The sequence below is a fragment of the Protopterus annectens genome, chromosome 12.part0 (genome assembly GCF_019279795.1).
Source record: "Protopterus annectens isolate FY-2018-M chromosome 12.part0, PAN1.0, whole genome shotgun sequence".
Classification (NCBI taxonomy): Eukaryota; Metazoa; Chordata; order Ceratodontiformes; family Protopteridae; genus Protopterus; species Protopterus annectens.
In genome coordinates, this window is record NC_056746.1 from 1,089,285,348 (window position 1) to 1,089,298,018 (window position 12,671).

The following is a 12,671-nucleotide window of genomic DNA, read 5'->3' on the forward strand; positions in this document are numbered from 1 at the left end:
GAGCCTTCTAAAGAACCGATGTCCGGACTGCGGTTCATCAACCCTAGGCTTCACTGTTGCCTTGCGCTTCTTGATGAGGATGAAGCGGGCGTCGGCATCCGGCGGCATATTATAATTGCAACGCTTCCCAAACACTAACCTGGCACAATCTAGCCTCCTCTTAATAGTGCGTTTGTTAAATCTAGCACAAGAACGGCAACCAACAACGTCGTGCTCAGGCCCTAAACAAGGTATACACAATGTATGATAATCCCTATACGTATCTGCTTCCCACAAGAAATACAGTTATTCACTTTTCTGACATCCGTTAAATACTGAGGCAAGAAAACCAAAATGTTCCCAGGTACTTAGCCAACTCTGTTTGGTCTGAAACTCCGGTTCGGAAATATCTCAGAACGCCAACCTGCACTCGCAAAATTGCTTCTGCATCGGACCATGCGGCAAAAAAGACTGAGGATATGACGTCGGTCATGCGCATTAGTACCCTGACGTACTGACGTCAGGCGTCATACATGACCGGCTCGAGCCGGGCCGACTGGACGCGGACTATACCCAATAGTCAGGACTGCAGCAATGGAAGACGAAGAACATCTAAAAATATTCTAGATGAAAAGTATTTTACAACAGTTAACAAATGCAACCAAATGAATAGCCTGATTTGTGATTTATTATACAGATCTGTAGTTAAGAAGCACCACACCTTTTAAAATATATTATACACTTACTGTAGGTTACAGTAGGCATTTTTCCTTCATAAATCAAACAAAGCTGTTCCATATTTTTCCACTGTGTTTTCATTTGTATTCTACTACTATTCTTCTCTCCAACAACATTCTTATTTCTAGTCTGTAATGTTTGCTGTTGTAAGAATGTAGAAAGCAATCTGATGCTCTCTTTAATGCATCTGTTGCCCTCTGACCTGCTCAAGTAACCTTTGGCTATGAACTCTACACACACCTGCCTGGCCAATTTATCAGTGTTCAGGAATGTTCTCTCCATGTTTTAAATGTAATTTAAGACAGATCAACAGCTTATGGTATTTCTGACCTCAAGAAGCCTTTGCTTTCTACAGGATGAACACTCTTGACTGCTACAGTAGGACACAGCTGCTCAGCTTATTTACAAACTATCACCTATGCTGCATTACAGAATAAAGATTCAACCTGTGCATATAATGCACATCAAGAATTCTCATCTAGAACATTTTAGTTTAAAACTGTTTCAAAAATTGCAAATCAAAGCTTTCCCCTTCCCCAAAAAAGCACCATCGTCCTTCCATCAGTCAGCTCTTCAACAGTTTCTAGTTTAGTTTTAAATAACTAGTGCTCCTGGAAAGGCCTAGTGGGTCTCTGAGAAATACCAAATGAAAAGCGTTAGCCAGAAAGTGATAAAGGCCTACAACACTCAGGATTATGAAAAAATAATTTTCTCAATTTCCCTTTCACAGCTATGGGGAGGACTACAAGAACAGCACGACCGCACATAGGGATAAGCATGACACTTCTACTACACTGATGTCCCGTTGCTCTGTCATCTTGGACACAGAAAAGCCTGCATTCACCCAAGGTGAACATCCAGGTACAAGTACAGCCAGTCTCCTGCAAAACTACATAAAACAGCCTCAGTGAGAGCATTGTGCTTCTCCTAGTTGTATTTCAATGATACACTCCAGAATCACTGGTGATGCAACCAGGGCTCCAACATGGTACTGACATACCAACCAAAAGTCTCTGATTGGGAAAACCACTGCACAAGTACAGATGGCTGTAGGATCATATTAATATTAAAACCTACACACGCTGATCTTTCAAGTCAAAAAGTCCAACAATCTCCTCTGGAACACAAGAATGCAAAATAATAAGATGGTAATGTTATTCACCTGTCCAGTGACTCAAGAGACAGCATCTGAATTCAGACGGTAAGCTGTACCCCACCACCAACAACCAAAATAAACCATAAGAAACAAATATTGTGCCTTCACTATACTGGCATATTTTAATCAATCAATCAATAACACTAGTTAGATATTGTTACAGGTGACAGTTTTCTATCAGCTTTGTTACCCAAGGTAAATACTAACACTACTCTGTTTTGTGGCACAAGACTTCTCCATTACCATGTCTAAACCAGTGATTAGACACATTTTATTAAAACACATGCTCTAGATTTCAGCTCTGTCTACTTTTTACAACTTTGATATACAACAGAAAACTAGTATTGCTCTGCTGTGACACGAATTCGCTATAACTGCATAAATTACTTAACTATTTTGACCCTTTTGTCAATCTACGTTTTCTACAGACACACTAGGATAGGATTGATTGCAGCCATTTTCTTCTAAACAAAATGATGACAGTTCTCTTAAAATCATAAGAGATTCCTTTCTCTAACCAATGGTTATGTTTCATATGGGAATATGTCATTTGAACGAATGTACTTTTAGCAAATGCAAAAAGAGCAAGTACCGTCTGCCAAAACTACTTTCACAGACGGTGGAATTTGCTTTTTTTTTCAACTGCTGTGCACCCTCAGAATTGGTATATACAAGTTGAGGGGGATTAGGGAAAAAAGTAGGCAAATGAATGGACTGGTTTAGAGCCACACTAGCCACCACCTTTGGCATAAAGGAAGGATTAGTCTTGAGGGGAAACCCTGCCTGCATGGAAGATAATGAAGGGTTCCACTGCCATGAGTGCCTGTAATTCAGACACTCTTCTTGCTGAAGTGAAGTGATGGCTAGAAGTAAGGCTGTTTTCCAAGAAAGGAATTTCAACTCTGCTGTTGCAGCTGGCTCAAAGGGGGGGGAAGAGTGAGCTTTTCCAATACAAAGTTAAGGTCCCAGGCGGGAGTGGGAGCTCTCCTGGGGGGGGGGGTCTTAAATTTTTGGCCCCTCTAAGGAATTGTTTTAGCAAGGAGTGAGAGAAGGGTGGCTCAGTATTATAATTCACTGAAATGGCAGAGGCATGAATCTTAATTGACAAGAAGGATAGGCCCTTGTGGAGCATTTCTGTTAAGTACTCTAGAATATGAGGTAAGCTGGGCACTGTTGTGGCCATCCCCTGAGCCTAGCTCCAGGAACAGTATCTTTTCCACTTTTCAGCATATGATTTTCTGGTACTAGGCCTCCTTGCCTCCAGAATGACATCCCGAACCTGCTTACTGAGGGATGCTAGAGGAGAGCTCATGGAATCAGCCAGGCTGCAAGGTTCAGGGTATGAGGCTAAGGCTGCAGAATCTGGCCCGCCTGCTAGGACAGCAGGGAAGGGATCTGAGGCAGGTGCCATGGTTGTAGCCATGTCAGACTGCCCAAGAAGGGGTACCAGTGCTGGCATGGCCAGTCTGGTGCAATCAGTATTGTCCGTGGCTTGTCCTGTTGGATCTTTAGTAGGACCTTCAAGAGGAGAGGCAGAGGGGGAAAAGGCATAAACAGAGAGGCTTTCACAGTAAAGGACAGGGCATCCACTAATCAAGCTTGACTGTGGGGAGTTCTGGTGCAGAATTTGTTCAATTGGTAGTTCTTGGGGCAGGCAAGCAGGTCTATCTCTGGGGTCCCCCATTTGTTCCTCAAGAGGTTGAATATTTTGGGTTCTAGTTTCCATTCGTGTGGGTCCATGAGATTTCTGCTCGTCTGCCAGTGAATTTAGTTTGCCTGGCAGGAATTGAGCTTGTAGGTGCACTTGATAGCTCAAGGCTGTGCTCCACAAAGCTATGCCTAATCTGCAGAGAGAGCAGGAGTGGGTTCCCCCCTGCTTTTTTGTGTACCACATAACTGTGTTGTTGTCGTCTGTCTTTACCAACAGTTGACCTGGAAGAATAAGGTCTTTGAAGGCTGTCACAGCATTCTGTACAGCTAACATTTATTTTTGATTGATATGCAGGTGCATCTGTCTCGGGTTCCATTTGCCCTGAATGCACTGCCCTGCTATGTGAGCCCCCACCATGCATAGTCTGATGCGTCTGTTGTTAGGGTTTGGGCAGCTGGGTGTACAGTGAAAGGGAGTCCTTTGCATACCAGGCCTCTGCCCACCAAAGGAACTCTGTCCTTAGACAAGGAATGATAGGAATCATTGTTTCCAGGTCCTGAGAATGTTGACACCATAGACTTTTTAGATACCATTGGAGTTTCCTCATATGCAGTCTTGCAAATGGAATTTGCAGAATGCAAGAGGCCATGAACCCCAGAGCTTGCAACATTTTCCTTGCAGATATTAGCTGAGGTTTTGTGGCCAATAGTTTGAAGTAGGTTGACAAACTTGTTTCTCTGGAGTGAGGAATACCATCTGGGAAGTTGTGTTCAAGCTTGCTCCCAGGAATAAAATTTGTTGGCAGTGTACTAGGTGAGATTTCTTTTCATTGATGGTGTACCCCAGTGAGGTTAGAAGTTTCTTTACAAATACCAGGTGTTGTAATAGCAAGTCCTGGCTTCCTGCCTGAATCAGACAGCCGTCCAAGTATGGGTACATTTGAATATTTCTCTGCCTGCAAAATGCAATGGCTGGAGCTAGACACTATGTGAACACCCTGGGTGCAGTAGATAAGCCAAAGGGAAGTGAACAGAACTGGAAAGTGCATGGAGCCCGCCCTGAAATGTAGGTATTGTCTGCAGGATTCTCTTATTGGTATGTGCAGGTAAGCTTCCTTCTAGGGTTGCCAGCCAGGCATCCTTGCCTAGCACAGGAAGAAGCTGTTGAAGAGTTGGCATTTTGAATTTTGGAACCACCAGGAAAGGTGTTGAGAATGGAGAGGTCCAGGATAGGACGCCAGGGGTTTTCTTTTCTGGGTACCAGAAAAAGTCTTGAATACAAACCTTGCCCCCTTAGCTCTGCTGGGACAGGCTGAATAGCCCTGATACTGAGAAGAGCGAGAACCTGCTGTTGGGCCTCCGCCCATTGATTTGGGGGGGGGGGTCTGGCCAACCATTTGGGGTTGGTAGTGTGTGGAAGTGGAATCTGTATCCTCGAGAAACTATATTCAAAACCCATTTGTCCTGGGCAACGAGTTCCCAGTTTTTTGCATGCAGGGTGAGCTTTCCTCCTAAGGGAGCAGGTAGTTAAGCAGGGCTTGGAAGGATTAAGGTTAAGTCATTGTGCCATTTTTCCGTAGGGGGGTTGGCTTACTACTCCCCGCTTTGGAAGTGGGAGCTCCCCACTGCTTAGATCTGTGCGTAGCCTGAGACTGAAGTCTTGGTGGTCTGCTGTTCCTGGGTTGGGACCGAGAAGGCCTGGAAGGGACTGGAAAGGACCAGTTCTTTGAAGGCCAATGCCTACTGAATCTGGGAGGCTGTACATGTAGAAAATATTTAACAGTTTGCATAGTTTTACCTTTTCCGCCATCCTTTTGAGGACTTCCTCTGCTCTGTTGCCAAAAAGGCGGTCTTGGTTTAAGGGTGCATCCAGTAACTTAGCTTTAACATGATCTGGCAAGTTTTGTTCCTTAAGCCAAGCATGCCTTCTAAGTACAGACGCAGTGACAGCAGCCCTGCAAGATGCTTCTAAAGCATCAAAACCACAATGCAAAGTATGTTTACCAACTTGTTCTGCAGAATGCATTAAATCTTGCAAGTATCTGTGTTCAGCACAGTCAGGAATCAACATTATTTTCCGTTTAAATAGTCCCATAATATGTTGCTGATACTTTGAAACTGGCAATTTAAAGCCCTAATGGCCAAAGTAGCAGAAGTGTACACATTCTTACCCCATCTGTCTAAGGCTCTAGAATCTCTATCAGAAGGGGTAGGATTTTTGGCAGCAGTAGCCTTAATGCCTTTTGGTCCTTGGGAAATGGTCTCTGGATCCGCAGTACGATTCTTGAAGAGGAACTTGTGCGAGTCAAGTACACTCTCGTATCAGTCAGGTTTTCTGGGGGCTGGAGGTAAAGTGTCTGGGGTAAGGCTAGATTCCAAGAAAACATCATCTACAATAGCCAGAACAAGAGGGACAGCTAGAGGCCTGTGATGAGGCAGGAGTAAGAATTCCCCAAGTCTCTTTTTGGACTCAGAATAGTCCTTGCTTTCCCAGCGGAAATGCTCCCTAAGGGTATGCAATGTTTCACCAAAACAAAACTCTTCTGGAGGGGAAGCAGAGGGAATGGAATCCTCTGCATGAGAATCCTCATAAGTAGATAAGGGCAAATCCCGGTAATCAGAAGGAGCAGAGGTATCAGATTCCTGATCAGAAGAATCAGAAGGAAAATCAGTTCTAGGTCTCTTAGAGGGGGAAGGCTGGCTTCCCTTAATTAAGGTAATAAGGTCTTCATCCATTCTAAGCATTTGTTTTTGAGGCATATGGGCCCGAGTGAGCAGTTTGGTCATCAGTTTTCTAGGCATAATACAAGTTTTAGGCCTGAGGAATTCAGTACTTCTTGTTGGAAATTATGCCGTTGGTTTAATATGAAAGTCTGTAGGCCTGAATAACACCCTCAGAAGCCAGTGCCTGCACAGCGGCTCCGGACCCATCCAAGGTAGAGACACCTGCAGGTTCCATAGTCGAAGAAGCATCTTGCAGCATACCGGGCTCCATATGCGTCTCAGTAGAGGCCTGCGAATCTGTAGTAGTGGGTATCAGGGGCTGCGAAAGCTCGAGTACCGGCAGACTGGCGACTAGCTCAACAGAAGCGCAGTCTGCATTTTTGGACCTATGCGGTCTGTCTCTGTCTTTATCCTCACGTTTTTTCAGAAGACCTGTAGTCAGATGGCTTAACGAAGCCATTTTGGAGTACAGAGATTGAGAATGAAAGTATTTAGCTACAAAAATAGCCCGATGATGAATAGTTTGGGTGTTGAACAAGACACAAAAACGACAGCAAGGGACGTTGTGGTCTGGGCCTAAACAGGTGATGCAGTAAGAGTGAAAATCTCTATGAGGTATTTGCTTTCCAAAGGCAAGACTATTGTTAATTTCTTCTGACATCGGTTAGAGCAAGAAAAAAAGGATCCCCAACGGGGTACTTATCTTATTTTTAAAGACTTCAGGTCTGAAACTCGAAAACGAAAATTTCAGGTGTCTGCTGTCTGGCACTTGCAAACTGCTTCTGCTTCGGGCACCGCACGGCAAGAAAGAGTGATGTAATGGCATCAGCTGCATGCTTTATACCCCTGACGACCTGACGTCATGGAAGAAGCGACAGCATCAGATGCAGAAATCCAAAGACTCTGGTATTCAGGCCGACTGAGGGTTACCTGCAGGCAGATAACCCAAATGTGATGACTGCAACAGTGAAACACAAAGAACATCAAGGCAGGGGTGAGAACCACTGCCCAAGAAAATAAGGGACTCAAATTTAAGGATACAGTTGGCATGGTAGTCAAGAGAAGCTGGCTCTATTTGCAGAGGACATTATTTTATACCTGACAAAACCAGAAAGGGACATTACAGTGCTGTGGAATATATTCAGATAGTTTCAAACCTTTTCAGGATATAAAATGAATGAAGCCAAAACAAAAGCAATAGCGGTAAATTATGTACCCACATACAAATTGGTTCAGCAATATCCATACTTATGGGGACATGATAAAATGAAGTACTTTAGGAGTATGGATTAAAAATTTTACTGACGTGACAAGCTAAGGATACGTGCAGAGAGAACAAACAAAATACAAAAATTGAGAAAATTGAAGCTCTGTTACATGGATATTGATAGTACGATACAGGTATTCCTGTAGACAGAATTAAATCCCCTCTCAATCTTACAGGTTCAGTGATGTTAATCTTTTTGGTTATAAAAGTTCAGTGAGTTCACCTTCCTCGTAAACGTATGACGGATTATTTAAGTTTTTTTTTTTTTTTTTGTTCTCAGAGTGCAAGCAAAAGTTAGAACTACATTCAAACAGAATGAATTAAGGCAATGCACAATGATAATCACCACATTAAGAAACAGTTTTCATAATTAGCCATTTCCAGTTATCATAGTTCACATCAGTCAGCATCATTCAGTAGTCAAAATCAAACGGAAAATAGTGTTTTAATTTAAGGTCTGTGATCAGTAGAGAACATTAGGGTTGTACACTACCTTACATTTCTATCCTCATCCAATCCCGGGTCTTACACTAAAATTGTACTCCCCATCACAATATACAAAAATGCTTATAAAGTTTAACATATGATGTACTGCGAAAATTGTTTCAATGTCCAGGTATAGCATTTAAAACAGTTAGGTTTTTAAGTAAACACCAGGCTATCCTGCTACAGACTATAAGCCTAGCCAATAACCACAGGTCAGAATCAAACCCTGTTACCTTGTATCTGTGAGGTACAGACCTTAACTCATATGCCAACCCAGAAGTGGAATACGGGGATGGGGGAATCTTCTCTCCAATTAAATTTTTCCCATGACTGGAAGTTGATATAGCACATCTGTTCAGGAAGCTATACATACCAAACACTGAAGTCACACACGCACACAAGTTTAGCACTGTGAGATTTGAACTCCCTATCCAGTTACACAATCTAGAGGGCACAGTATTACACAAGCACCACAGAAGTCTCTCTAAATTGGACTTGAACCCTGCATTTTGCAGCCTCTTGCCCTTAAGTACACTTAATTTACACTTGCGAATGTGGAAAGAAGCTGCAGGCACAGATAAAGTGCCATAGGACATGCAGACTACATGCTCTTCTCAAAATTCTGTTCAACAGAATTAAACCAAACTAAATAAGTTTTTAACCCCCCCTACCACCACTCCCGACACAAACTATTAATAAACGCCCACATCAGCTCCAAAACCATTACAATGCTAATTTAAACAGCAACTGTTTTTTCCTTCTTACAAGGGCCTCTGGGGCATCTAGCCTGTAAAGGATAGCACAATGCCTAGACTTAAAAAAATTATTTTTCTACTGTAAAAAGATTTTGTAAATTATGCATTAGAATAATTATATTAGTCAGATATCCAACTACTCACCTCGTGTATTAATTGCCATATCTGCAATTTTCTGAAATGCATCCAGAAACGTACTGGTGACAATTACGGTTGTCCTAAAATAACAGGACAAAACTAAATAAGCAAGTTGGCTGCAGTAATACATTACTGTTAAGACGCACATTTTCACACAGTCTGACATACAGACATTTGCTTATGTAACAAGTACACTGACAAAGGTTCAATGATATGACAAGGCTACACTAAACATGACTACAGTACAAAAGCCAGCCTGATGATGCAGCAAAAATGCACAATGCAATTAAACCAAACCCTATGAAAAGACTAATGGTTAATAAAGACGGTCAGGTTTACAAACTAAACTCAGAGTCCCAGTTATGCAACTAGCATCCAAAAGGCAACGGGTGATGCTACAGACGACCCAGTGAATGAGTGGAAATATAAATGGTAGATATATAGTCTTGACAGTACTGAGAAATCCTTAATAATGGTTACAGTACTCATTGGCTATAGTAGTCCGTAACAGCACTTAAAGAAGCACTACAAGATAAGAAGAAATTAAACTGAGTCAACAACAGCAGCTCTCAAATGTTAACGTTTTGTTAAAGTTTTAGGTCCATTAAAATTGAAAAGTATTGAAAGACTAAAAATTAAAACTGAAAGCTCAAACTCTAATCCAGTCACAAATGTGGAAGACATTCACAACAAAAAAAAAACTAAAGGTTCAACAGTTCGAAACACAAAACATGTAAACTCTGAACCTCAAAAGAAATAAAGAAAAAATATATATATATTTTTTTTTTGCAGGGGAGCAAGCCCCTGTGCACCCCCCCCCCCAGTTATACATACCAACTCAAAAAAATCCTTCCTTTGGAGAAAGGGAACAACTCCAGATTCCCAGAATAATGAAATCCAGCAAAAACAGTCGGCGAGACGTACCAAACATTCAACCAATAGTCACTGAACATTTTTCATTTGACCAAATGAAGGACTCCCACAAATGTATACTGTCCATTAAGCAGCTGAACCAAAAAAATACCTCACTGCACTTTTTGCTGCTCAGTAGCATTTTATCTACAATGCTGCATTGCCAGCTCTAGTCAGACTCAAAGGAGTAAAATCAAGTTTGAAATCAACTATTCCTACATTAAAGATCACGGTTAAAGTGCCAAACCCGTCTAATATTTTATATTACAAAGTATTCACATGCATCCTTGTGCATGTGAACACTTTTTGTAAAAGTGAAGGCTGGTTTCAAGCCACTGTTTCAGAAAAATGTGTTTTAAAAAAGCTTCAGAACAGAGAAATCTAACATACTTTTGATATATTTAAGTCATAAATATCAATGTGCATGGGGGGCAACATCACTACAGTGGCCAGGTCTAATTACAATGGACCAGAGTACTACAGATTTATGAAATAAATATTTAATTGCAAACCTGTTACATTAACAGTTTGGCAAAAACTCAGTTTTTTTTTTTTTTTTTTTACACCAAACTGTTAAGTATTTAATTGTCAATCTGTTAAATTACTGTTCTCTTCCCACAACAGGTAGATTGGTGTGTGTCAGCAACCAGTTTTTTTTTTTTTTTTTTTATGTAACAGACAACTTAATACTGAATTTGTCGATGAAGCACCGGCATGCAAAGTTGTTTGCCAGCAGCAAATTCTTCATTGGTTACAGTTCTAGTTAATGTGGAATTATTTAGATAACTTACTTCTGCGGAGATTGGGCATATTGACCAATATTGGTGGATTATAATGACAGCAGTTTGATTGGATTTTATGGTTGAATGTTCTGAATAGTTTTAGCATTACTGTTTCATATGTTTTGTTTCACTGATTACTGGAAAATGTTACAAGTTACGCATTTAAACCACTCTAACAACAAATTCTTACTACTGACAAATGAGTAGACAGTGTTGACTAATGTTGCAGGAGACACTGTCTACTCCCAGTACATTGCTAAACTCTGGAAAAAGTATCCCCAGACAAATAAAACTCTCTGAAAAACTCAACAGTTTTATACCACTGCTTAAACATCATCTTAACCAGTCCTGGTCCTGCATATGCTCATCTCAAGGTTAAGACTTTGTGTTCACTGTAAGATACTCTCGAAATACTCTCCTTTAACAGAATACACACTACCTCTCACTGAAATGATAAAACAATTCTTGTACATTACTGCTGCCTGTATAAACCATTAAGCTACACGTGAATTTTCTTTTTAGTAACTTCCACCACTGAAAAATCTTAGAGAATGTATACACGTAACTACTGTTTGTGTATAAATGTAAATAGAAAATGTAACTACTCTGTGTTTAACTGGAACGTAGTATAATGCAATTAAACAAATGGAGCTTTTCGCCAATGGCCTTCGCTGAAAATAGGCATTATCCATTCAGAAATGCTCTGTAAACAAACAAAAATAAATAAAATTACACAAACTGGTGATGTACTAAACAAGGTGAATTAAAGTACATAAGCATTTATGCATAGCCCTAAAAATGTGTGCAGGCGGCCCACAGTTTGAAAACCACCCAGAGGTATACTTATTCTGCCTCCGGTCAAATGCATTTCTATAAATGTGGGCAGGGTTGCCAGACGTCTTGAGTGGGACTGTCCTGAAATCAGCAGACCAATGCAGAGTCCCGCACACAGACAGACAGTTAAAATCCCAGCGAAACAGCCTCCGCTTTGTGATTTTTGATTGACCCGTATACTGGCATATGGGCCAATCATAAATCTATCAATGCAGAACAACGGGCCGTTCGGCATTGAACAGAAGAGGCTCCACTGTGCTGTTCTGTTCAATGTGGAACTCTACTGTTCGGCATGAAAGACTTTTTTTTTTGTGTGGAGAGGGCTTCACTTAGCATGAACGACCCTTTTTTTTTTTTGGTCCCTACCTCTTATCTGGCAACCCTGCATGTGGATTTCAGTGCAGTTTCAATGACGCGAGTTTCAAGGGCAGAGAAGTTTGCTATTGCTCATGCCAAGTCTGTTTTTTATTGTGAGGCTGTAGTGTTTTGTTTAGCAAACTGAAATCTGTGTTTGTGCTACAAAATTTGAAATAGAAGTTTTAAAATAAATCCAAGTAGAAGTAAAGAAGGAAATAGTATGCACACCGACAGGTTTGAAGTGTTCATGGCAACTGGGGACAGATTGGAAAGTCATGGGGGTACTAGAATGGCTGGGGGGGGGGGTCATCCAACTGCCTAGGACACTTTCACCATGATGCGACTGCACCCCAGTCCTCAAGATACCAGGACAGATTATTACAAAACTATACCATGCCACAAGCAGGAATCATCATAGAGAGGGGAGAAAAAAAAAAAGAGAATAAAGCTGAAAAACATTTTGTAGGAAAGACAGTGAGTGAGCAAATGCAAAATACTGTGCAAGAAAAAGGTGAGAGAGAAGGGTCAGGGAAACCCAATACTACAGCTTGGGTGAAGTAACTTAAATATTTTGATCAAGCAAACAATTTTAACCTAAACTTATCCCAGCTAAAAGCATTCCTGTAACATATCCCCATAACTTATCTGCAAAAGTTGAAAATGCCAAACTAAATTTTAATAGAAAAACCCTTTTTTTAAAATGAAACCCACATCAAACTGAGCTTTAATTATCATGTGTGGTGTACTTGCATGCAAGTCAGTAACATATGTAAATTCCCTCCACCATCCTACTTAATTTATTTTAATGTAAACAAAACTGGAACGCTGCACTTTTTATGCAGTAAAGCCATAATAACATTTGTGGGAAGAAGAAGGAAAGGAAGCTACAATTA

The 12,671-nt window shown here is 41.1% G+C and overlaps 1 protein-coding gene across 1 annotated transcript in view; it reads right to left on the reverse strand.

The window, feature by feature from the left end:
* The window catches only part of LOC122816990 (protein MTSS 1-like), a gene marked incomplete in the record, with an annotated part of 941,883 nt that overhangs the window by 825,178 nt on the left and 104,034 nt on the right, over nucleotides 1-12,671 (reverse strand). Inside the window, 1 exon segment of the mRNA XM_044090103.1 lies at nucleotides 8,900-8,973. Coding sequence (XP_043946038.1) covers nucleotides 8,900-8,973 — 74 coding nt within the window.